Source organism: Cervus elaphus, chromosome 10 (assembly GCF_910594005.1).
Source record: "Cervus elaphus chromosome 10, mCerEla1.1, whole genome shotgun sequence".
Lineage (NCBI taxonomy): Eukaryota > Metazoa > Chordata > Mammalia > Artiodactyla > Cervidae > Cervus > Cervus elaphus.
In genome coordinates this window covers 38902931-38928626 of record NC_057824.1, presented here as the reverse complement: position 1 = coordinate 38928626, position 25696 = coordinate 38902931, and the positions used below count along the sequence as shown (strand labels likewise).

The following is a 25696-nucleotide window of genomic DNA, read 5'->3' as shown; positions in this document are numbered from 1 at the left end:
TCTTCCCAGACCAGGGATCGAACGTGTGTCCCCTGCATTGGCCAGTGGATTGTTAACCACTAGACCACCAAGAAAGTCCCAGCTCACAGTTTTTGAATTGGCCAAACCAAAATTGACCAGAGACACGAGTAATTGCATCTGTAAGTACTGAAGGCGCAGTAGGACTTTGTAAATATCTGCCTGACTCCTTTCTTTCCCCTCATGGATGCTAATTTATTCTTCGATGAGGATGAGTATTCCTTTTAAAAAGAAAGAAAGGAAAATTTAAGAGGTCACACGAGAGGGGTGTGTGCCATAGGAAGGTGGCAGTCCCTGCGCCGCCTCTTCACCAGGGACTCAACGCTCAGCACTGCGGCTGCACTGGGTTCCTGGGGGCCCAGGGAAGCTCACACTTCATCCAGTGCCATCCTTGTCTTTCAGGAGACCACTGCATCAGAGAATGGGCTCACGATGAGGCTGCAGACGTTTCTCTCCAAGCGCCCGATGCCCCTTGGGGCTGGAGGTACGTGGGCTGGGAGCTCGGCAGAAACGGATGCAGGGCCAGCTTGGGCCGGTGGGACCGCTGCGCCTGTTCCAGCCTTTGAGGGGCTTCTGCAATGCTGGGCTCCTCTCCTTGTTTCCAGGCAATAGCAGGTTGACGGTCTGGGGCGACGCTCGAGCCGGATCTGGGCTTTGTGCTGAGAGAGATGAGCACGTCGAGGTGGAGCGAGAGCCCACGCTGGAGCGGAACCAGAAAGTGAAGGGTGGGAAAAGCCAGAAGCGCAAACGGTTGAAGAAGGACCCAGGGAAGAAGATCAAGAGGAAGAAGAAAGGTTTGGTTATGATCATTTGTGTTTGTGAGGCTTGCCTTTGCCCGGTCCAGCCAGGGACGGACAGCAGCCTCCCCGTAGCCTGGCCTGAGTGCTGCCCTCAGACTGCAGTTCACTCTCTCCAGTTGCAGCACTAACTCTGTGTGGTTGTGTTTTGTTTTCCAAGCCCAGCCTGTTGGCCGAGAGGGCCTTGAACTTTGTATGCATCCCCCCCTGCTTTCTCCGTCGCGGTAGTATATAGAGTCATTGCAGTTAGTGATTCCCTCTGTTCACATTTCTAATTTCATCTCAACTGGGAAAAAAAACCTTGGCAAAAATCCTCAGCCAAGTCCTCATCACAGCCAATCCAAATCCTGTTATTCTCTTGGTTCACCTTTTAACATTGGCATTTGTGCTCAGGACAGAGTTTCAAGTTGTATTTTTAAATCAGAGGGAACGTGGGAGTCGTTAAAGCCTGCAGGATCTCTCTGGATCTTGTGAACCCCTTGTGCATGCTGCCTCTTCGATTCCCGTTTTGAATTCTTCATTTGGGCGTCATTTACAGTGAAGGAGGGCAGCGAGGAGACCAGTGTCCAGGTTTTATCCACTTTTATGTCACTTCAGTGGACCATGCGTTTTAACAACAATCTGATAGCTTTAGCTATTTCAGCTGAGAGCAGAATGCTTTAACAGGAACCCATTTTTAGTGATTTACTCGGCTGGTGCTCATAACAAATAGCCTCGCATCAGCTGAAATGGCCCCCTGCGTTTAGCCTGTCCAGATATGTGTAAGATCAAATTGGCTCGAAAAGACCTGAATTCACTGCAAAGCAAAATCCGATGGTGGTGTTGCTTTGAATGCAAATGATCTTGCCCACTTTTCTCCTGCTCTCATTTGAAATACGCTCACTAAGCAAACAGTCTTTTAGAATTGGCGGTAGCATATGGCATCTGCCTTTGGAACTCCTGCCAATGTTTCCCAGCAGGGAGGGGAGCGGAGGGTGGAGTCTGGGGAAACCCAGTGGTTGAGAGCTCAGGGTTCCCTATCCTAACTGCCTCTTCCTAGGATTTGTGACTTCAGGCAAGGTGCTGGGTCTCTGTGCATTTCAGATTCCTCACCTGCCAAATGGGGATAATAGTTGTATCCTTCTCCTAGTGTTGTTACCAAGTATTATTTTAATTGTAAGTGAATATATGTAAAAAGCTTAAGCCAGTGTTTGGCACCCAGTAAATATTCCATAACATTTGTGATTGTTATTATTTAGATAGTAGCTCCTTTGCACCAGGCACTGTGCTAGGTGATTTTTAGCCGTCTGGGTCAGTCCTGAAGTTATTTAGCCCTGGATGGTGGGCCTTGCTGTCCCCCTGCCACACCAGAGTGTACACAGCATCTCTGAGGTTGCAGAGCGGGGAATGGTGGGGTCCCACTCATCTGGAGAGCACGCCCCAAGCAGGTTCCTTCAGAGGGTTTCTAAAGGAGGCGAGGCACCTTCAGAGGACTCAGGGCCTCCGAGGGAAAGATTAGAGACGGACAGATAACTGCATCAGGCTGCCCAGCCTGTCACCATGAAGTCTGACCAAAGAGAAATGATGAAAGGGGTTAAAAAAAAAATCTGTCCCGTTGGACTGAGTCTTTTGTGGCTAGTTGACATGACCCCACTCGATGAGACGCTGATAACTGACACCTTGATACAAGCCCACCCCCTGGATAGGGACCCTTCCGCTCTCTGGAGTAACAGCTCTCAAACAGTTGTTCAAAGCCCCCTCTGCTCTCCCCACCTTAGAAGAGCTCCCGGAAGACAAGAACAAAAGGCGTTACCATGACGAGGCAGACCAGAGCGCCCTGCAGAGGATGACGCGGCTGCGGGTCACCTGGTCGCTTCAGGAGGACGGGCTGCTCATGCTCTGCCGGATCGCCAGCAACGTCCTCAACACCAAGGTGCGCCCCTCTCCCACTCACCTCCTCCCCCACCCCACCACACCCTCAACACCAAGATGCGCATCCCCCCTGCCCACCCCCACTCACCTCTCCCCACCCCATCCCACCCCCAACCCCGGCTCCACCCCAGCTTCTGGCCTGCTGATTGTGAGTCCCTCTCCTCCGGGTGGTCTTTCTAGTCTGACCCACACAGGGAGGAGCATGGCCCTGGGACCACTCATCCCATCTACTCCACTCGGCCCGCGGGAGAAGCATCTCCCAGAATCCTCCCAGTGAACCCCGCGCTCACCTTTGCACCTCTCCCTCCAGCCTTCGGCTCACACATCTGTGTTTTTGCCTGGCTGCACGCCACACAGCTCGGGCTTGCCTGGTGGCTCAGATGATAAAGAACCCGCCTGCCAGTGCAGGAGACGCGGGTTTGACCTCTGGGTCAGGAAGATCCCCTGGAGAAGGGATCGGCAACCCACTCCAGTATTCTCGCCTGGGAAATCCCATGGATGGAGGAGCCTGGCGGGCTACAGTCCATGGGGTCGCAAAGAGTCGGACGTGACTTAGTAAACAGCAACAACAAACAACGTCACAGCTGAGAGCTGCACTCACTGTCTCTTCACCGGGATTCTGTCCCTCCCCTGCTCCCCGCCTCCCACCCTCATCTGCCTAGAATAGTCCTGTTTATCTTTCATTCACTGCTTACCATCTCTGGAAAGGCACCATTGATCTTGCCGAAAGGAAGTGGTTACTGCGCTCTTGCTCTGCCCTTTGGACAAATACATGTCATGCCGCTCCTCTGGCTTCTGGCCTTTCTTGGCCCACCGGAGTGGCTGCTTCTAGAGGCAGAGAGACTTCTTACTCGTTTTTGTAGCTGCGGCCCGTCACATGGTGGCTTCCGCATAGTAATCCCTCGGACCGCGTGGACCAAGTCAGCGTGGGGTGGTGGCCATGCGCAGGTTCATGCCCGGGTTCACGCCCCACCTTCCAGCCACACCAAGGCCAGTGTCCCATCAGGCTGGCCCATAGAAGCCCCCAGGAGCCTGGGCTCCACCAGCATCCCGTCCAGGGCCCCTGCAGGTAGTAACAGCACCAGGCAGAGCGGGTGCAGCTGCTTCACAGCGTAGTCAGTGTTTGCTGTCCTGCCGTGCTGGCCAAGAGAAACCCACCCAGAGGCTACGTGTCCTGGTTGCTCTCTGCCTTTAATTTAAGCTCATTAAATCCCTTTGCTTGATCATTTTCTTACCCCTTTGTGCATTCCTAAATTTCAACCCAGCCCCTTCTGCCAGGAGGAACCTGGAGGCGTGTTGCTGTCCTTCATGCCTGGCCCTTGTCTCTTCACGGTGATGATGGGAGAGGCCTGCATGGACCCTCCACTCACTCACTTCAGCTCACACCAGACTCCCTGGCGCCCTCATGCTCAGGCACTAAGGAAAAACCTTGTCATCACGCCCCTTCCTCGCCTGGGCTCTGCCTTCCTGCGTGTGTTCCCTGAGAGGGGCCCTGAGCCTGGGACTCGGTGCGTTCTGTTTCCATGAGTGTGACCTCAGGCGCCACACACAGCGTTTCTGAGCACAGACCTCCACAAACCATGTCACAGACCTCCTGACCTCCCCTAACATTGCCTTCCAGTCAGTGTTACCCAGCACCCTCCAGGCACCTCTGTTAGTCGCCAAGAGGCACTTCCCACTGGACGCCGAGGCTGTGTCCTACTGCTCTCTTCCCAGCCCCCACTCGGGGCCAGGCCCGTGGTCAGTGCCCAGTAATTGTGGCCGAGTTGTGTATCCGCCGAGGGAAGAGGCTGCACAGGCTGACTCCCCCTCCCTCACACTAGTGACCCGTGCCGTGGGCTCCAGGGCCGCTGACCTTCCGTCTCGGCTTGTGTCTGATCCAGGTGAAGGGCCCGTTCGTCCCCTGGCAGGTCGTGCGGGACATCCTGCACTCGACCTTGGAAGAGTCCCTGGATAAAACCTCCCTGTCGGTTGGACGAAGAGCTCGCTACATAATCAAAAACCCACAAGCCTATCTGAACTACAAGTAAGCCGCCTTTGAAGTTCCGGAACTCAACGTCGAGGGTGTCCCCGGGCTTCTCGCTTGTTCTTTCCTCTTTTTCATCCCATCTGCATAAGAGTCAGCTGTAGAATCCAGGTGGATAAAGTCTGAGTCTTCCAGGAGTGCATCAGATGTGTTTTGGAGGCTGTTCGTGAGGTGGTCCTTGATCCGGGGGGCCGGGTGTGATTCCGGGCACTTGCATGTATGGTGTTGTTTAGACTTCAGGATGCCTTGTGAAGCCGGAGCTGTTCTCTGTAGTTGCGGCCAGTAGGAGGGTGGGGCCAGAGGGGACCCGAGCAGGGTTGGGAGAAACTGCTTCCACCAGCTGATGCCCCTGCCGTGGGTCAGTGGGAAGGCTTGGCTCCAGGTTGATCCCAAGCCCTGGGCCATGTGCAGTCAGCCAGCTTGGAGGAGAGGCACCCCTGCCCTGGATCGCGGAGGAGACTCAGCTCTTCCGGGCTTCTGGGTCTCAGCACTGCTGACACGTGGGGCCAGATCATTTGTTGTGGGGCATCTTGTGCTCTGTGGGATGTCTAACAGCATCCGTGTCTCCACCCACTAGGCACCAGTAGCAATCCCCCCTCCCCAGCTGTGACAATGAACAGTGTCTTCACATGTCTCCCACGGGGCCCAGATCGCTCCTGATGAGAACCACTGGGTTAGACGCACCAAGGGGCCTCCCTATGTGAAGCCGCTTGCCCAGCTCATGGATGCTCAAACATTCTATCAGAAAGGGCTGTGATCCCTAATCCAAAGTCCTCTTTTTTCCCCCAAAATGGAAACAGGCCCATAGAGAGGATGGAAGCTGACTGGGTGATAGAGAGCTGCAGTGAGTGTGGTCTGGGACTTGGGCTTCCCGGCCGCCTCCTGACACTCTTCCTCTTGTCCTGCAGCAGCCAGGGCGGGGGGACTAGAGGGCTTGCAGGGCTTGCTGGCCTGAGTCTCCGTCCTCACCGCAGTTCAGAGCCGTGGGGCCTGGGCCAGGGCGCTTATCCCCTCAGAGGCTGTTTCCCCACCTGTGAGCCGGGAGATACTAATAGTAACCACACCTGTTCCCCCTGGCCCTTGGCCTCTGTGTGACCTCGGGGGCAGGGGTCCCTACAGCTCACCAAGCCACGAAATGGAATGACAGCCTCTACCTTGCAAGCTCCTTATGAGGGTCAGAAGTGCCCGGCTCCCAGGAACTCAGCAAACACTGGTTGTCTTTCCCTCTGTTTCCTGGTGGGCAGGTCAGACTATCCTGTCACCATGGAGATGTGAAGATGTGTGTGGTGGACAAAGGGTGATGGAGGAGCCTGGAGCTCTTAATACCAACCCCTGGGGCCTATTTTTAAGCTTATGATACGCTTCCGCATAGATCTCTCCCAGGGTCCTGCCCAAACCCCTGTGAGGGGCAGGAGGGTGGGAGCTTGGAGAAGCTGAGGTGTGAAGTGTAAGCAGTAACAGGCTGACCCCAAACCCTTCATTTTTGAAAGCTGTGGTCACCCAGCCGGCACACAGCAGTCACACGTCATGATTAGCCGACACCAGCAGTGTTAGAAATCTTCAGTGGTTCTGAACGTGGGCGTGGTTGCAGTGGCCAGACTTCCCTGTGGTCCGTTTTCCTGCAGGGTCTGCCTCGCCGAGGTGTACCAGGATAAGGCGCTTGTTGGGGAGTTCCTGAGTCGGAAAGGTGACTACGGAAACCCAAAGGTGGGTGCCGTGCGGTAGTTGGGTGCAGCCTGTCCTGAGACTGGGGTTTCTAGGTTTCCAGACCCAGAGGTCTGGTGCTCTGGGTCCCATGGTGCCTCTGCCAGCCTTGCAGACCTGGACTTTTCCCGCGCAAGTTTGGGAAATTGACTTGTCAGGTTTTTGGCTGTGAACCTCTCTTGATCTGGCTCCAGCATCAGTTTTTTTAAAGACGATTAGAATTTGGCTTGCCTCTTGGCAATGCTGTTGTGCCTTGGGTCTATTCTGTTAAGAAAATAGGGCAGCTCTTCAGAAATTACAAACAGCTAGACTCCCGGAAAGCTCATGGATAGGCAATGAGTTTTCTGTCTGAGTTTATGGGTAGGGCTGGGACAGGGACTGACGAGGAAGGAAGCTGTGTTTCCAGACCCAGGCTCCTCTGCCGTGTGGCTCAGGGTCTGCTTACCCCTCATTCATTGAGCCGGCACTGGACTCCGCCATGTGCGTGTCCAGCCTTGGCGCCAGCCGAAGCCAGTGAGTCAGGCAGAGAAGTGGACACCGCAGAATAGTGCAGCCACCCCAAGAGAGGAAAGCACAGGCTGCTGAGGTCTCAGGGGGAGAATTAGGAGTGCTGCTGATGCAGGTGACAGAAGACAACCTAACACTGACTTATGGCTTTTTCACCCCCATGTGCTAAGCAGCCTGGAAGAAGGCTGTCCCACACAGGTGCAGCAGAGCAGAAATGTCTTCAGGGTCCCAGGTTCATTCTGTCACTCACTCCCCATCCCCGGGGGTCAGCTTTCTGTCTTCACGCTGGTCACCTCCTGGCTGCCAGGTAGCTGCTGAAGCTGACATCTCACTGCAGAATCCCAAGGCAGGAAGAAGTGGGGAGAGAGCCATTGTGTCAAGGGAGGGTGGGGGACAGCCGTTTCCGAAGGTCTGTCCTGACTCACCCCTGAGGCTGGGCAGGCTGCCTGCCCACACCACATGGGGGCTGGCTCCACCGCTGGGGAAGCGTGGGGTGAAGGAAGTGATCACACAGGGCCTTTCATGTCTGTGGCTACTGAGCCCCGCCCGTAGAGACGCGGGACCAGCCAAGGAAGGGCAGAGAAGGAAGAGGGGCGAGGTGCCCCATAGGAGGGCTGCAGCAAGAGGCATCAGGAAAGAGCATGAACCTGTCCTGTAGCCCTGGATGCCGGCTGGCAGGGTGACAGGGTGGGTTTGCCGGCCACACCGTGGAGGAGGACTCGGAGGCACGAGCCTCAGGTGGCGAGGCAGTGAGGGGCCACGCTGTGATCCGGGTCTGGTCTTGGATGGACATGGGGTGGGTACAGAGGAGGAGGGGCTGGCTTGGGGTTCTCTGTTGAGTGTGGGGATGGAGGCCGACATGCACAGGTGAGTCACAGAGGCGGGGAGGGAGGTGATGAGGGGACCAGGCCTGCTGATTGGAGGGACTCCTTGGGATGTGGTTGGGGCTTGGGGACAATCGCTGGCGGTGCAGGTGTAAGGCCCGCCATCTCTGGAGTGGTGAGCACCTGGCACCTTCCCGGTGGTTTTGGGGAGACAGGAGGGCACAGGAGACAGCATTTCTCTCTGGGTTTCTGGGGGCGCGCTGCCCCAGGCGTTTGCTCCAGGATTTTCCTGTGTGTCTTAGTGACACCTCCCTTCAAGAAGAGAAAGGGCTTAGCATCTCATTCTCTCACATCGACAGGTTTGTGCCAGCGAGTTTAAAGAATTTGTGGCGAAGCTTAGAGAGAAGTTCAGTTCAGCCCTGAAGAATCCAAACCTTGAAATCCCAGACACGCTTGAGGAGCTGTTTGCCAGGTAAGGCTCCTCCAGGAAGGTCCTGTGTGATCTTGGGGCAAGAGGGTGCATCACGGGAGACAGGTGTGTCCCCCACCAGCCATTCACCTGACCGGGCAGCGCACCCTCTGCTCCTCTGACTCTGCGCCCCCTCGTCTCCTCTTCCAGGGGACTTGGAAATGGGGAGACACTGCCATCCCCTACACCCCACGGGGCGCTCCCTTCCATTCCGGGGTGGCCCTGCTCTGACTCACTTCGGGCTTGCCCAGACATTGGAGTGCTTTTGTTAAGATTGCTTATTTTATGCACAAGGAAACCCTGAGATGTACTAAGCTTCCCAAGGTCACGGTGCTAGTATGCCCCAGGCCAAGATTTGAACTTAGGTGGGTCTGACCCCAGAGCCCCTGCTCTTTCCAGCTCCGCCCCTGGGCACCTGGAGAGGAACACACTTGAGCTTCCCAGAAACTGTGCAATTTTAAAATCTTGAGTGCTGTTGAACCAGGCCTGTTTCTGCTGCCCCATCCAAACGTGAATCCCTTCGCTTCACCATCCTCATCGGCATAGTCCCTGTGGCCCCTGTATTTCCACATTTCTTCCCCTAGAGATGCCGTCCCTCTGTCGGGTCCCGCTGTGAGCTGCGTGGTACCTCTGCAGCCAGCCCTCTGTGTTTCAGTTGGGGGTCTCAGCCTTTCATTCACCCAGCAAGTAGCTCGTGTCGTGCCTGCCGTGTGCCAGGGCCAAGGAGCGCTCTGTAGTCGCTTATAGATTTTGCTTTTGCTGCAAACTCTTACCCAGAACTCCTAAGTGCTGTGGTTTCTCTTTGGTTGTGAAGGTGTTTCAGGCAGCCTGTTTACCTACCTGTAACTTCTATCCCCACATGTTTTTACTAAACGCATGGGCCAACTTTTAGTTATTAAAGAAGACAAAGATTTGTAAAGGTGAGTTCATGACCCATCTAGAGGAAAGAAAAAAGTTCAGCTGTAACAGCTGACCACTAGATTTGATCTTGAGCGTTCTGGCAGGCAAAGTAAAAGAGGAAAATGGCTCCAAATATTTTCTCATTTGACTGAAACCAGTTCACATTTTTCTGAAAATGTGTTTTGTCTTCTTGCTAAATTTTAGGAAGAATTTACTGTTGCAAAGATGAATTTTGACCTTAGTGCTGTAGAAGCCAAAGATGTGACTTACAAATAAATGACCATAGAGTTCTGTGATTTATTTTTATATTTATTTGCTTGGTCCAAACGCAGTAAAACAGTATTACTTGGATCTCAGGGGGACTTCCCTGGCAGCCCAGTAGTTGAGGCTCCATGCTTCCCATGCAGGGGACACAGGTTCAGTCCCCGGTTGGGGAATTAGGATGCCACGTGTCACATGGTGTGGCCCCCCAAAATTTTTTTTTAATTTAAAAATTGCATGGAGCTCAGAAAAATAGATGGGGAGATAACATGTAACACGGTCCCGTAATACAGCCCCTCCCCTGTGGGGTTATTTATTCCCGGTCTCCTTCCTGTGCTTGCTGTTCATCATGATGAGCCCGCAGCTGGCTGTCCGCCTCCGGTAACAGTTAACAGTCACTGTCTGCAACTTTACATATCTCCTTATTGCTCCGATTGCAGTGATCGACATTCCTCATTTCCCCGACCCTCTTTCTTACAACACGCTCATTCATTGGGCAGAACGCAGTGTTTTCTCATTTTAATTTACATGTATGAGTTTGAATTTTAGGGAGTTTAGCAGTTATCTTTTTCCAATGTTTAGCCGATCAGTAGCCATCTCACTCCAGCATCACCTTGGCTCAGGAAAGGTCGGCTGGGTTCCCTTGACAAGCACTTCTTCTGTTTCCTACACAGATACCGAGTTTTGGTGATTGGAGACAGAAAAGATCAAGTCATGAAAGAGGATGAACTTAAGAGGCAAGTACTGACAGGCCCGAAGCTTTCCAGGTGGCTCAGTGGTAAAGAATCTGCCTGCCAATGCAGGAGACTCCAGTTTGATCCCTGGGTCAGGAAGATCCCCTGGAGAAGGAAATGACAACCCACTCCAGTATTCTTGCCTGGAGAATCCCATGGACAGAGGAGCCTGGTGGGGCTACAGTCCATGGGGTCGCAGAGTCGGACATGACTAGTGACTAAAGAAAAACAGCAACTGACAGGCCCGGTGCCTTTTCCTCGGCCGCCTCATTGGGTTGCCTGCAGCCTGGCTCGGGTCAGCTAGGGCCGAATCTAGCCTGGCGCCTCTTTCTGGAAATACAGCCTTATTGGAACACAGCCGCACTGGTTCCACGTGTGGTCTGCGCTGCTCTCACAATGGAACGTCAGAGCGGAGTGTCTGCAGCAGAAACCATGGGGCCCATGGAGACTAAAGTATTTGGCCCTTCATGGGAAAGCATGCCGACCCCTTACCTCGCCTGTCACCAGCCCAGCCTGAGGACGGGTTGGAGCAGGGGTGTGAACTCCTAGCCCGTGAACTTCCCAGGGAAAGTTCGGGTTAGAAAACTCAGCCTTTTCTTTCCATCTTGGATAATCAGTATTTGATTTTTAGCTCTGTATTCAGTGAAAAGCCTGTTCTCATTGGAGAAACAGTTGTTTAAAATTGGATGAGAAATGGGATTCATGGCTGAATCCCTTTGCTGTTCACCTATCACAGCGTCGCTAATGGACTATGTTGTTCTTGTTCAGCCGCTAAATCGTGTCCAACTCTTACCTACCAGGCTTACACCAGGCTTCTCTGTTCTTCACCATCTCCCTGAGTTTGCTCAAACTCATGTGCATTGAGTTCATGATGCCATCCAACCATCTCATCTTATACGCCAATAAAAAGTAAAAAGTTTAAAAAATGATATAAATGAACTTGGATAAAAAAAGAAATGGAAGCACTAACCACACATGTTTGTTGTCATGAAAACCTGTTTCTGGGTTACGTCACCCCTCACCCACTAGAATGAAACTTTCTCCCTTTGAAAATGGACCAGTCAGTAAGGGGTAAAAACCACCATTCATTCCTTTGGTTTGGGTTTATGACTAGCTGGAACATTTGTATCACTGTCGGGAGACTGGAAAGGTTTTTTGAGGTGGAATCTATCAGCAGAATGAGCGGTGGCCTGTGGACTCACCTGGCCCTGTCCACCCGCCCCCCATCTCACGTGGCCATGTCGCCCCATTTCTTGCAGCGTGGATGACATCCACTTCCTGGTGCTCCAGAACCTGATCCAGAGCACGCTGGCCCTCTCGGACAGACAGATGGAGATCTGCCAGTCATTCCAGGTGGGTGCTGGGGACACAGCGTCAGCTTTGCAGCAGTGCTCTGGGACTTGGGGCCCTTCCCGGGCTGGGGACCCTTGAGGTTTCTCCTCTTTCTCTTCTTAGCTGTGAGGTCTCAGGGGGCCTGTTTGCCCCCCGCGGCTCCAGCCAAATCTTCATTCATCTTTTTTTGTTTGTTTGTGTTACCATGTGGCTAGCGGGATTTAGTAGTTCCCTGACCAAGGATTGAACCTGGGCCACTGCAGTGAAAGGGCTGAGTCCTCATCGCTGGAGTGCCAGGGAAGACCCCCCTGTTCACTGAAGTATGGGCACAGGGTCTGGTGACCTCCAGAATCCCTCCCAGGGCTGAGGTTTTGAATCTAATGTTGAAGGCAGACAATTAGGCAGGAGGAGAAATGAGCCATGACAAAAGAGCTGAGAAATTAATTGGGCTACACAGCATATCTTTTCCAATTATAATGGACAAGTGTCAACATATTTTGATTGTTAGATAATGTCACCCGGTGGGAAAGCTGCCTTTCTACGGGCATTGAGTCTTACACATCTCCTGAGAGCATACTAGAACTGTGATGCTGCTTGGATTGTAGCTGAATGAAGATGAAAGAGAAGGCAGATCTCCTTAACCCTGCGCTGAGCCTGGGAAAGTGGTGGGATTTGTACTTTATAGGTGTGAAAACTTGGCTCAGAGAAGTTAAAAAGCCCATGCCCAAGATCCCAGAGCTCATTCATCAAACCTGAGTCTGTGTGGCTCCAAGACCCCAGTGGAGAGGAGTCTGCTTCCTGAACCCATGCTTCCTTTTTTTTTGTTTGTTTTTTTGGCTGTGCTGGGTCTTCGTTGCTGTGTGGGCTTCTCTCTGGTTGCAGTAAGCACGCTTCTCATTGCAGAGCACAGGCTCTAGGACGCGTGGGCTTCAGTAGTTGCGGCACGTGGGCTCAGCACTCGTCACCCCCGGCTCTGGAGCACAGGCTCAACAATTGGGGCTCACGGGCTTAGTTGCTCTGAAGCATGTGGAATCTTCCCGGACCAGGGATCAAACCCATGTCCCCTGCATTACCACTGAGCCACCAGAGAAGCCCTTCTCTTGTTTTTAATGATGATAAAAGTGTGTTCCAAGTAGAGCTTATCTACGTTTGTATTTAATCTCTAAACCTAAAACTCAGCTCCTATAGCTTACATGACCAAATCAAGCCAGTTTAGAACCTAAAGAAAGAAACTAGAGAACAAAGGCTGGTGTTGTTTCTTACCCCACTGATCCGTTTAGATGGATGCTGTCCCAAACTTTAGGGTGTCTCAGAGTCAACTGGAGAGCTCTTATAGCACATGGACCCCAAGTCCCACCTCTGGAGACCGTAGACCAGAGTGGAGGGGGCAGGACCCCGACAAGCTCTCCTGCCAAGTAGGAGTTAGAGCTGGCACAACCCCAGGGTTGGGTCCAACCACCCGTCACACGAGGAAGTCCAGCCCCCAGGGTGCAGCCGGAGCCTGGTCCCCGTGTCCCAGTGGGGCCTTGTCCCAGCCTCACTTTCCCTTCCTCCAGCTCTATTTCCAGGTGGGGCCTGGACTGTAACAGTGGCGCCAAAGGGCTGTCACTCTCCCTGACTTCCCCAGGGCATGGAAAGACGCATGAGAGAGGGCGCCTGACCCCAAGCAGGACTCAGAACCTTTCTTTAGGGACCCCCACCCCTGGCAGCAAGGAGCAGGAGGTCACAGGGATGAGGTCAGGGAATTCTTTGAGGGTCCAGTGTTAGGACTGGGTGGTCCCCCTGCAGAGGGAAGCCATCCGGGCTTTCGAGTCAGGGAAGGACACGTGGTCCAATGTAGGCATAAAAGGGCTACAGTGCCTGCCGTGCAGAGTGGTCAGAGGTGGGGCAGGGGGCCACGGGTAGAAGCCAGAAGAGCAGGCAGTCACAGGGAGAAGCGACGTGGCGTGACCCAGACAGACGGTGGCTGTAGGTGGCACAGCCTGGATGCGTCTGGAACGTACTCAGAGTAGACTGACCCCAGCAGATCTGCCAGTGGCTCAGGTGGGAGCTGAAGGATACCCGGTATCAGAGATGATTCTGTGTTGGCTCCCAGCGTCCATACATCCAGAGCAGTAGGCGCGGGTGCAGCCTGCCTTTCCCGCCTGTCTGTCCTCTACGCTCTCTAAGGGGACGTGCTGGTGGGTCAAGGCTGACCAGGGGGCTGCGGGCTTCTTCTGGGCTCTCTCCCACTGCACCCCAAGTGTCCGTTCCGGCCTCCCAGCTGCTCCAGCCGCCCCCCCGTCCCCCACCAGCAGCCTTCCTCTGTGGATGATCAGCCATGGCTTCTGTGTATCCACTTCCCACCCCCGCGCCCTGCTGGCTGGAGAGCCCCACTCACGCCCAGCCTGCTGTGTTGCAGACCTTCCGCCTGTACCGGGACTACAAGGAGCAGGTCCTGGTGAAGGCCTTCGTGGACTACCAGCGGAGGAGCCTGGTCAACCGGCGCCGGGTCAACCACACGCTGGGCCCCAAGAAAAACCGCGCTCTGCCCTTCGCGCCCATGTCCTACCAGTTGTCCCAGGCCTACCACAGGTGAGCAGGGAGGGCGGGGCCTGTCGGCAGAGGGAGCGCAGGTGAGCGGAAGTGACGGGTGTCCCTCTTCATCAGCGGGCAGGGCGGCCTGGGCCCTTTGTGGCCTCCTGTGCAAGACCCAGCCTCCGGGACCAGGTTTCTCATTAGCGCCCATCCTTCCTTGTCTGGGAATAAGGTTCCTGCTGGCGGTCTCTCATAGGTGGGCGTTTACCGGTTCTGCTGGTAGTTTGTTTCCTTTTTTCGCAGCAAGTTGGGTGAAATGAGTGTCCAACAATTAGACCGGGTAAAAGTACACCCTCCTGGTTGGGTGTGATCTCAGTGCCTAGTCCCCACGGCTCAGCTGTACCAGGCCGCCTGACCTGTGGGCTGAGCCACTTCCTTCGGAAGCCATCGTGTTCAGACCCAGTTTGTGGCTCATTGGCAAGAGGGCGTTGTCACGGGGAATGAGAGTCACTCCTCTGAACGGAGGTGAGGGCTTGCGTGCAGGCGCTGAGTGGAGACGGACTGAACACACACCTGTCCCCTCCCCTGCAGAGGGGTTCAGGGCTCGCCTTGTGTAAAGATGACAGACGCATATTCATCTTCCCCAGTTCAGCACCGAGGGGCCTAGACTGTTGGCTCAGGTAAAAAGTCACAGCCCCTCCTTGAAGGTGCTCAGCTGAGCGGCACCTTCATCTGAGTTGGAAAGAGGGCTTCTGGGGAGAAGCCAACATGCTCAGTGTCGGTGGCAGGATTGGAAACGCCCGCAGCCCGTCCACCCCCAGGCCTCCGGCACCTCGAGCTCAGAAAGCCCTTCTCTTCCTGTCTTAGGATTTTCACGTGGCGGTTTCCGAGCACTGTCTGCACAGAATCGTTCCGGTTCTTCAGCAGACTCCTGGCTGCAGGCAAGCAGGACCAGGCCGATCACTTCTCCTTCAAAGACCAGAACTGTAGCGAGCCCGCGAGCGACCTGGTGGCATTCTCCTTGGACGGCCCGGGAGGAAACTGTGTGACCGCCCTGATCCTTTTCTCCCTGGGCCTGGTTTCCGTGGACGTCAGGATCCCAGAGCAGATCGTTGTGGTGGACAGCTCCATGGTGGAGAACGAGGTCATTAAGAGGTGAGGGCCACAGGCACCAACACTTACCCTCAGGCTGGGCGTCTGCTGTTTTCTTTGCCCACTCATTCTGGTTTTTATTCACTCAACAAACGCGTGCTGCCTTTCTCTGCCTTGTGCTTGGCATCGTGTGGACTAAGAGAGCCGGGTCTCAGCGGTGGTTCCCAGGAGCTCACGGGTCTGTGGACCGGGAATTGCAGTGAGCATCCACTGCAGCGCCCCCTGCTGCTGCCCCTAGGCACCGGGGGAGCCAGAGGAGCGGGTGGCTGGGCTGGGCCAGAGAGAAGGACCTAGAACAGTGTGGCCAGTAGGGGCATGGAGGCAGAGAAGGGGGACCATTTCTTGAGGGCTTGAGAGCTGAAATGGGGTTTACTGGACAAGTGGGTGTCTTTTGGACAGAGACCGGGAAGGGTTTCCAGGCAGAAGGACCGGCCCTTGCAAAGATGCAGGTGTAAGGGGTGGGGGGAGTGTGGGAAGGTGGATGAGGCGGGTAATCTGGACACCGGTCCATGCTGACCTGACTTCAGCAGACGCCAGGGGGCATCCAGGGCCAGAGCACCGCTCCCTGAGGGGGCGGCCAGACCAGCAGAGAAGGCTCAGCCGGGCTCCACCACCCAGGTCCCTTGTCTGCTCCTAGCCTAGGCAAGGACAGCACCTTGGAAGAGGACGAGGACGAAGAGGAAGACCTGGACGAAGGCTCGGGGGCCAAGCGCCGGAGCATCGAGGTGAAGGCCCACCAGGCCTCGCACACCAACTACCTGCTGATGAAGGGCTACTGCGTCCCCGGCATCGTCAGCAACCGCAACCTCAGCCCCAACGACAACATCGTGGTGAACTCCTGCCTGGTCAAGTTCCGCCTGCGCTGCACCCCCAAGCCCACCAGGCTCATGCTCGCGGGTGAGTGCCGCCCCAAGGCCCAGACCCCCAGCTCGTGGCCAGGCTCCCAAGGCTGCCTGGGGAAGCCGCCGCTGACCAAGCCAAAGCAGAAAGCAAAGGAAAACGCCCCCTGTCCTTGGCAGCCCAGCCGGGGTGAGGGCAGGTGTGCGGCCGACGTGCCTGCTTGCTTGGGGAGTGGACTGTGCCTACTGTGGTCATCACTCAGCGTGGTCTTTTGACCCCTTGCTATGAAAGTATTCCACTTATATTCATTACCTCTTATCTCCTTTTTTTCCAATTTTTACACGTTTTTGAGTTCTTGTATTGATTGCCTCTGAAACGTTAATGACTTAATTTCACCTCCGTTTCCTGCACCCTCGATATCAGGCAGTCTCGCCTCGCTGCACGTATGAGAATGTTAGGGCCTCATCCCTGCCCTTCTCACCCTTCCCTTTGCTAGCCCATCTGATTTGCCTTCGTTTTCATGTGGTGAGGAGTTTACTTTTCTGTACCTAGTTTGTTTATTTTTGGCTGCACTGCGTCTGCATTGCTTTCTGTGGACTTTCTCTAGTTGTGGTGCTGAGGCTTCTCATTGTGGTGGCGTCTCTTGTTGCAGAGCACAGGCTCAGTAGTTGAGATACACGGGCTTAGTTGCTCCATGGCATGTGGAATCTTCCCAGACCAGGGTTCGAACCCGTGTCCCCTGCATTGGCAGGCAGATTCTTATCCATTGGACCACCAGGGAAGTCTGGGGTGTCTAGCTGCATAACCACCATCGGCATCCCACGCTATGTCGGGAGCTTGGCCTGGGCAAAAATGTGGCAACCTGTGGTCTTAGCAGAAATACCCTGTCCAGGAAGTAGAAACCAGCCCTGGCGGGTGTGAGCAAAAGTGGGAATTTATGGAGAAGTCCCAGGGTATCTCTCAGGGTCTCAGAAGCCCTGAACATGTGAGCATCAGGAAGGGTGGGCCTGAGGCAGCTGGAGTGGAGGGCCGCCCCCGACTCCTTCCGGAGCTCCAGGGCTCTGTTCTGAGGCCCCAGCCCCGCCTTTCTTCCCTTCACTGTGAGTTGTCAGCAGGAGAACCCTATGGCCCAGGGGATCCAGTTGGCTGCAGTCAAGGGCCCAGAGGCATGTATCGGGAACTTGACTGCCGGCGTTCACCCAGAAAGCGACCCCTTGACTTTTGGAAAGCAGGGAGTCCGTGTTGGAGCACACCTGCCTCGGCATCGCTTGTGCACTGGTCTGGGGAGGGGAGGGGGCTTCTCCGGGCTGATGCTGGTCCTCCCGGTCTCCACAGACCCGTCTCTGGAGGAGCTGACGGTGGGGCCCTCCTGCCTCCCTGACACCTTCACGAGGCTGATAAACAGCCAGGAGGACACCTGCAGCTTGGAGGAGTTTGTCCACCAGGTGGCGCTGTCTGGGTACCAGCCCGGAGACGTGTTCGCCGCCCTGGAGATCCAGGAGGCCATTGCAGCGGCCGGTTGCTTTGGGGTGGACCGGCTGGAGCTGAGCAAACAGTTCTCCCCCTTGGCCAGGACAGACAGTGAGCGTACCAGGACCTTCACAGACTACGTCCAGGTGAGCGGTGCTCTCAGGTAGCCCGCAGAAGCGAAAGCAGGAGTCGCAACTCCTGGGCCAGAGGCACGCTGTGGGTGGGCTTGGTTTGGGGTGTGTGGAATTTTTTTCCAAAAGTTGAATTGGTTGTCATCATTGAAGATCAGAGGTTTTGCCTAAAACCCTAGCTTCTCCTGAAAGTTAGAAGGTCTGTCCATCCACTCTGGGCCCTGTTTCTCCAGCAGAGCTGGCTGGAGCCTCCCCGCACCCGAGCCTTGGGCCTCGTCCTCCCAGCTCTCTGCTGTCTCCAGACTCCCTGCCCCTGGTCCACAGTCTCACTGCTTTGTTAGCGCAAGTCCGTGTGCCCAACGCGCAGTGAGGCCAGACAGACTGAATCAACAGGATTTGGAGCAGAGAAAGGTTCATTGCAGGGCCACACCAGGAGACATCAGCTCATGCCTTAACAACCCTGAGCTCCTTGAAGGGTCTTGGCAAAGGATTTTTAAAGGGCAGGTGAGGGAGGGGCATCACGGGCTGTGTGTTTTTGCAGAAGCACTTGGCCCCCGGATGTTGAGTCTGGGAGGAGCTGGCCGGGCAGAAGGAGACTGGTAAGGTCGCATCAGCTTTGAGGGCGCAGCTGTGGCTCTGAGAAGCGGAGGCAGGGTCACCTGCCCTAAGGAGGTGGACTGGCCCCTGGCTCAGGACGCTTAAAACACCAAGGCAGGGGAAGCGAGTCCCAGTGACCCTGGAGTTCCCTGCAGACCCCTGTGTGTCCTCGTTCCCCAGGACCTCCTGGAGCACCAGCAGGTGCTGGAAGTCGGCGGGAGCACCTCGCGCCTGGTGACCATGGCCAACGCGCATCCTTGGCTCCTGCATTCGGTGCGGCTGAAAGACAAGGAGGAGGGCGCCGACCCTCACCGAGAAGACCCCCGGGCCGGACCCCCCGAGGGGCCTTCCAGCGAGGACACCCCCCAAGAGGGGCACGCATCGCCCTCTCAGAGCACCAAGAGGCGAGGCAGCTGGGCCGGTGCTGACGCGAGCAGCCAGGGCGGGAGTGCTGACCCCAAGGGTGCCCTGGAGCCCCCCGCGAAGAGGCCCGCGCTCCTGGACATACGCTCGGCCCCCAGCCCAGGGCCCAGAGCAGAAGAGGAGCTGGGAACTCTGGCGCCCGCCCTGCTCGCGGCTCCTGAGGATGGAGGCGCATCGGAAGCCGGGCCGGGGGACCAAGAGGGTGTCGGGGTGCCCAGCTTCCCAGGCCAGGAGCAGCTGAGCTGTCAGGCCCAGCTTCCGGAGGCCCCTGAAGACCCCAGAGGTACCACACCCTGTCCCCACCCCGCCTTCCCCCACCCGCCCCTTCTCTGTCACGGGGCCTGAAGGGCCCACAGCTTCAGGAACCTGCTGATGCCACAAGAGGGGCCTTTCCGTCAGCTTTCCTCGGTCTCGACTTTGAGGGGGAGGCTCTTGCCTGCTGACACGCGTCTTCCCCCTAGAGGGCAGGGGCCTCGTGCTCCTTAGCCGACCTCTGAATTAATTACAAGGAGGTGGCTCTCTTGTGGTTCTGGAAATAGGCATTTCCTGAGGCGTCCTTACCGGGAAGCTGGAAGGGGAAGGGTCTCGCCTCCCAGGGGCCTTGGCAGGTGCCCCCGCAACCCCTTTCCTCTTCTCTGCTGGAGTTCTCCCAGGGGTTTACACACCCAGCTATGTATTCAGGGCTTCTGGAGAAAGATAGGCACTTGCTCGCTCCCCTGGGGCTGGGGCGTCCCCAGGCACAGCCCCCAGACTGGCACCCCGCCGTCTGCCCATCTGATACTGTCCTGGGGGGTGCAGCCCCCACACTCCGCCGCCCCGAGGAGGGAGGTGCTGTCTCTGTGACCACGACCTTACGCCAGACCCAGAAGGACATGTGGGATAAATGGGGAGGCAGAGATGGGTGGGTCCCGCCTCTGCAGTCTCCCACGCCTCTCCCCTCTTGTCAGGTCTGGCAGACGGTTCTGCGGCTGGCAACCTCTCCCAGGTGGCGTGGGAAAGGTGAGTGTGGCTCGGACTCCGGCAGCCTGGGCTGGGAGGGGGCGGTGAGAGCCTCGGAGGGTGGCGCCCAAGGTCTAGGGTTGATTATTACCTGGAGGTCTTTCATAAAGGTTTGCCAGGCACAGCACTTTTTGATCGGGAGTCTTAGACACCTAAGGGACCGTGAGTCCCCCCACCAGGGACCAGGCAGGCGCTCCTTGCCGAGGTGGATGAGGCCAGCAGTGCTTACAGCTATAGCGCCCCATCCGCTGGGAACAGTGGGTGTCACGGGAGTCTGAGGGGGCGCCTCCCACACTGTGTACATCAGCCTCGGCTGGAAGGGCCCGTGTTCTCCTGGCTCAGACTGGGCGGCCCAGTCACGTGGTCAGAGCCAGCTGTCCAGCCAGCCTGGTGTGTCCCACTTGGGGACTGTGTGGCAGACCTGTCACTGCTTTAGTTTTTAGTAAAAACCTTCTAAACCAGTCAGGCTTCCCCGGTAGCTCAGACGGTAAAGAATCTGCCTGCATTGCAGGAGACGCGGGTTCAATCCCTGGGTTGGGAAGATCCCCTGGAGAATGGCAACCCACTGCAGTATTCTTGCCTGGAGCATCCCATGGACAGAGGAGCTTGGTGGGCTACGGTCCACGGGGTCACAAAGAGTTGGACATGACTGAGCAACTAACACTTCTAAACCAGTCACTGCTTTAGTTTTTAGTGGAAACCTTCTGAGGAAAGTGTGCCTGGAACCCCCAAATACAGCACAGAAGCAGAGCTTTGGCATACAGACCTGTGAGCTTGGTCAGAAGGGGATGTGGCCAGTTTTTTATTGTTGTTAATGAAAATAAGCTTTAAGATACCAAGTAATAAATACAAAGATGTAGGGAGTTCCATTTTCTTCCAGATGTTTGGAGTCAACTTATAGCAAAGGTGGAACTGAAATCTACTTTCAGCCTTAGAAAACAGTTCAGGGGTCCTTGTTAGGTTTGGTTTGGGAGGTTGACTCTTTTCTTCTGCATTTATAACTCGCGCATTTTAGAATTGACTTCAAAGCACCAATAATCATGCAAATGCTTAAGCAGAAAAGAAGTTATATTAAACAATTTACACTGTATGGTAAACGAGGGGACCAGCTGCTAGGTTAAGAGTGCTGTCATGTCCTCCCTACAAAAGAAAAAAAAAAACCCTTCAGGTTGTATCATGTCCCATAGAGAGCTGGTAAATCTAGAAGTCCTGGCTCTTCCTGCCCCACCAGTGTGGGGTGATGAGGGGGCTGGGGCCTGCCCCTGCAGGCAGCAGGAGAACGGGAGGCAGAAGAATAGGAGGGAGGTGGTCCCCAGCCCCCGCAGCGGGCCGTCTCCCGAGGTGGGGGCCACGTGGAATCAGCTGTCTCCCCTCCCCCACTGAGCCTGATGCCCGTTTCCGCCGCCCCCGTCCCCCCGCAGAGACTGCGAGAGCGTGCGCTTCATCGGGCGCCCGTGGCGCATCGTGGACGGCCGCCTGAACACGCCGGTGGTCAAGGGCATGATGGAGGCGGTGCTGTACCACATCATGACCAGGCCCGGCGTGCCCGAGAGCTGCCTGCTGCAGCACTACAGGGGCGTCCTGCAGCCGCTGGCCGTGCTGGAGCTGCTCCAGGTGAGTCTCTCGGCGGGGAGCGTCCTCGCTGGGTCCCCGTCCCCCGCTGCACCTTTCCCCTTCCTGGGTCTAAGAGGGAGGGGGGCGGTGGGCACATTGGCTGAGCTCTGGGGTCGGCCGCTGCATTACCAGCTCAGCCCACAAGGGTACACTGGCCCCCTCGCAGAGAGCCAGCTCCTCAGTAGAGTCTTGTGCCCCTGGTATCCACCCCCCACCCCACCCCCAAAGCTTACTCCCGCCCCCCTGCCCAGAGAGGTCGGCCCCATTGCCCTCCAAGGCCATTGCACCAGCCGAGCCCCACGCTGATTTCCTTCCTTCTGCATCTGCTCTTCAGAGCTGCCAGCGCCCAGCCCTGGTTCTCAGCACTCAGCCTTCCGCAGCCCCCACCCCTGCCCCAGGTTCTCGCCTCAGGCCATCCCTCCCCTCCTTCAGCCCCAAGCTGCTGCCTAGGCTTACACAGAAGCATCCCCAGGGTCTTATCTCTGACCCTTTCTCAAGACCAGGGCTCAAGGGCTGGCGTGCCCACAGGGACCGGCAGGTAGGTCAGTGACCAGCCCTCACGGGTGGCAGGGAGAGCTGGTGAGGTGCCCGCGGTCTCCTACGGGCAGCTCAGCTTGACGGCCACCCTGGGCTCCTCGACAGAACCAAGAGCAGGAAGTTCAGTGCACGGTTCCCTGCACTGCACAGCAGGTCTGGGCCAAACAACCCCGTCTGGAAGCCTGTCTGCAGCCCCTGCTCAACACAGGCCCGCTGTATAAATGCTGGCCACGCCCTTCTCTCTCTCGCCCTGGGCTCCTGCTTAAACCAACCTGGTCAATCCCTGGTCGTCTTTCAAGGCCACCCTCATGTGCCTGTTCTGGGAGGCCGCTCTGGGTACAGAGGACGTGGTCCTTAAATGCCCCTGGAAACCGGTCTGTGCCATTGCAGGGGCTGGAGACCCTGGGCTGCATTAAAAAGTGTGTGCTGAGAAAGCCCGCGGCCGTCTCGCTCTTCTCTAAGCCGCCGGTGGGAGAGGCGCCGCCAAGCCTGGACGAGAGCCCCGTGGTGTTCTACGAGCCCACGCTGGACTGCACCATCCGCCTAGGCCGCGTCTTCCCCAACGAGGTCAACTGGAACAAGTGGGTCCACCTCTGAGGCCCGTGTGGTCCTGGCAAGCCCCCCGGGTGTTCTCTCCTGGGGGGTCTCTGCCCACTTGTGGGGTGCGGCCTGGCAAGGTCGGGACCCAGGGGTTCCTGCATCCTGCCCACGGGAACACTGTGTGCCCAGCCCAGCCCGACTGTGGTTTCTGCCCTGGAACTCTGGTCGGAGGACCGCCTGACCGCCTGCTCCCAGCCCGTCCGCGGCTGGCCTTGAGGACTGCTTTGTCCTCCCAGAGCTGGGTGGGGAAGCTTGGAGATGCCGCTCCCCGCCAGCTCTCCTCCTGTGTCCAATCTCTCTGGATCCTGGGTTGTGGTAAGTGAGAGGCCCCAGTGGCCTGGTCCTCCAGGGGCTTCTGAAACTATCCTGCCCTTCGGGAGCAGAGCCGCCTGCCCAGGCCCCGAGCCTTCTCTATGGACATCTGCCCACTGGCCAGTGAGGGGTCAGGAGCTGTGGGCCTCGGGAGTCTGCCCCATCCACGCAGACTCACGTTCTAGCTTCCAGCCACCCCATCGTGGAGGACTCTCTGTGCTCCCCAGAAACCCCCCGTGCCTGAGGGACAGGGCCTCGTGGGGACATGTCATAGAGTTCAGGCTGGGTGACCGCCTGCCAAGGCCGCCACTGAGACTTGTTCCTCTGGAGGCAGGACCCCGGACCTCTGAGCCGGGGCTGAGCCTGCAAGCCACCCGCAGGCCTCCTGCCACCTGGAAACGGGGAGTCCCTGTAGGTTTGGGGTTTGTCTTTTTTTTTTCCAGCCTCTTTCCTTATTGAAAAAAAAACCCTGGCATGTATTTATATGTTTTTTTAATTAAAGTGAAGTAAAATGCATTTCGTTTTGTATTTCATAAAGAATCTTTGACCCCCAGGGGCTCCTTGTTTTCAGCCACGGAACAGCCGGGAATAGACGTTGTCGGTAAAACCCGAGGAAGAGGCGGGTGCTGGGGGTGAGCTCGGCTCGGCCCGTCCCGGGCGCTGCCTCACCGCACGGCGCTGCCTCGAAACCCTTCCTCCCGCTCAGCCGGGCCCCGGCTTGTCCCTTAACAGGCGTCCGGCCGTGCCCAGGCCAGGCCTGTGGCCGAGCACATGGCCTGCGACGCCGGCAGGCTGCTGAGGTCTAAGCCTGGAGCGTGGATTCGGCCCACAGCTGGTCTCTTGCGCTCACAGTTTCTTTGTTGTTGTTTAGTTAGTTACCAACATTTCTTTAAAATTGGAGGTTTCACAGTTTTTCAATCCAGATCTCTGTCTTCTCTGGAAAGATCTAGAAATACTGCATGTGACAGTCACAAGTATGGGACATGCCCCCCGTCACGGCTGGCCTGCCCCCAGGCCAGGTCTCAGGCCCATCAGAGCTCCTCTCACTTTAAGCTGCAGCTCACGGCCCGGCCCAGCTGGCAGCCTTGGGTTTCCAGCTTCTCTCTGCCGGGGACCTGGCCCCGAGGCCAGACTCCAGGGTGACGGGGCAGAGGACAGGAGGCATGGGGGTCTGGAGTCCTGAGAGTGAACCGCCCCCCCCACCCGCCAGCACTGCCAAGACCTGGCCAAGTCTGGGCATCGTTTTTTTTTTCCTTCTGTATTCGTTTTTACTCTAAAGTGAAAAAATAGCATTTGGGGTGATCTGGGGTAATCAAGTAAAGTAATGGATAGGACTTGCTTTGTAAACAGAAAATACAGATGCTGATTATGTGTGAATGCATTTCATGGTGGGAGGAAGGTAGGGTTGGGATCCAGTCTTGATGTTCCCGTCCCAGAGCCTTGGTTTTCTCATCTGAGAAATGGGGATAGACTGTCCCCCTCACAGGAGGGCCAGATGAGCTGAAGAACACCAAGGACAAGCATGCAGTAGGACTCAGTCAAGTTTGTTTTCTTCCCTGTGTCCCCATATGGAGGGACAGTTTGGGCATGTGTCTAGGAGAGGGACACAGGGGCGAGGAGTCAGCTCTCCAGTAGAGAGAGGGGATTTCTGTGATCCACATTCCCACATCTAGTCATCCTGTACAAGGATGACTTCCTCCTTCCCTCCCTCCCCCCACCCATCCATCAATCTGTCCGTGTGTCCATCCACCCCCTCAGCTAGCCCCCATCCAAGGTAGCTGTCTGCCCTTCCAAGCTCTGCACCCAGGGTTTGCAAAACCGGAAGTGTAGACCAGAAGCTATGAGATCAGATGGCTTCAGGGCCAGGCCGGTAATATAAAGTGGCCTGGTTAATACTCGGCAGGGTAGGAACTATGGAAAATTAAAATCTGCATGCCCAGGGTGGGAAGGAATTCATGTTTAGAAGAAAAAAGATTTACTGACTACCTAGTAAAACACTCCGCCTGCAATGTGGGAGACCTAGGTTCAATCCCTGGGTTGGAAAGATCCTCTGGAGAAGGGAACGGCTACCCACTCCAGTATTCTGGGCTGGAGAATTCCATGGACTCCAGTTCATGGGGTCGCAAAGAGTCGGACACAACTGAGCAAGTTTCACCTACCTTGTAAAACATGAGGGGTCGTGTCCCGTTCACCCCGAGTGACAGCACGCCCCAGACCCCGAAGGTCTGTGCTCTGGGTTCTGTGTCCCTCCACACTCTTCACTCTTACTCCTTTTTACTTACATAAGGCGTTAGTCGTTCAGTTGTGTCCAACTCTTTGCAACCCCATGGACTGTAGCCCGCCACGCTCCTCTGCCCATGGACTTCTCCAGGCAAGCATACTGGAGTGGTCTGCCATTCCCTTCATCAGGGGATCTTCCTGACACAGGGATCGAACGCGGGTCTCCTACGTTGCAGGTGGGTTCTTTACCATCTGAGCCACCAGGGAGGCCCTCACTCTTCATTCTTCCTCCTTTTTACTTACCTAAGCCATAGTTAACCCATTCTCTCTTAAACAGCTAAACCTGCAGGCTACTTTCTTCTTCAGGCCTTTTTCTCTGCATTTCCCTACCTTTTATGCTCCCCACCCCTGAGAAAACACAGGCCTGTGATGGCATTTTGCATACTGACACGGCTCCAGCGGCGGGCAGTTCACCCTGGAGTGCCCCCGCACATCGGTGTCTGCACAGAGCCACGCATTACGAAGTGAGTCTCGGCGGGAGTCCTGGCACTGAGGTCCTGATGTGACTGACTCCCTCTTCACTGAAGCTGCTCCCTGGTTGTGCCCACTGAGCATCTCCTCCTCCACCTTCCCAGGCCCCGCCTCCCTTCCTTCTGGAGCCTGCTCAGATGTCACTGTCTGGCAGCTGCCGCCTCCCACATCCCCTTCCCCCGCTTCCAGCCTGACTTTGCCCAAGGCCACCCAGAACCCCAGGCTGAGCGATCTGTCCTCTGCCTTCACCTGACTACCCACCCTTCCCCT

At 56.2% G+C, this 25696-nt stretch overlaps 1 protein-coding gene across 1 annotated transcript in view; it reads left to right on the top strand.

Moving 5' to 3' along the window:
• The window catches only part of GTF3C1 (general transcription factor IIIC subunit 1), a 77393-nt gene extending 54202 nt beyond the window's left edge, over nucleotides 1–23191 (top strand). The window contains exons 22-37 of the mRNA XM_043914567.1: nucleotides 421–502; nucleotides 624–812; nucleotides 2573–2727; nucleotides 4610–4752; nucleotides 6378–6459; nucleotides 8147–8259; nucleotides 10092–10154; nucleotides 11411–11504; nucleotides 13885–14057; nucleotides 14868–15155; nucleotides 15790–16049; nucleotides 17328–17608; nucleotides 18371–18896; nucleotides 19561–19612; nucleotides 21034–21226; nucleotides 22154–23191. Coding sequence (XP_043770502.1) covers nucleotides 421–502; nucleotides 624–812; nucleotides 2573–2727; nucleotides 4610–4752; nucleotides 6378–6459; nucleotides 8147–8259; nucleotides 10092–10154; nucleotides 11411–11504; nucleotides 13885–14057; nucleotides 14868–15155; nucleotides 15790–16049; nucleotides 17328–17608; nucleotides 18371–18896; nucleotides 19561–19612; nucleotides 21034–21226; nucleotides 22154–22360 — 2901 coding nt within the window. The 3' untranslated portion in view covers nucleotides 22361–23191. The remainder of the gene's footprint in view (nucleotides 1–420; nucleotides 503–623; nucleotides 813–2572; nucleotides 2728–4609; nucleotides 4753–6377; nucleotides 6460–8146; nucleotides 8260–10091; nucleotides 10155–11410; nucleotides 11505–13884; nucleotides 14058–14867; nucleotides 15156–15789; nucleotides 16050–17327; nucleotides 17609–18370; nucleotides 18897–19560; nucleotides 19613–21033; nucleotides 21227–22153) is intronic.
• Nucleotides 23192–25696: the final 2505 nt, after the last annotated feature.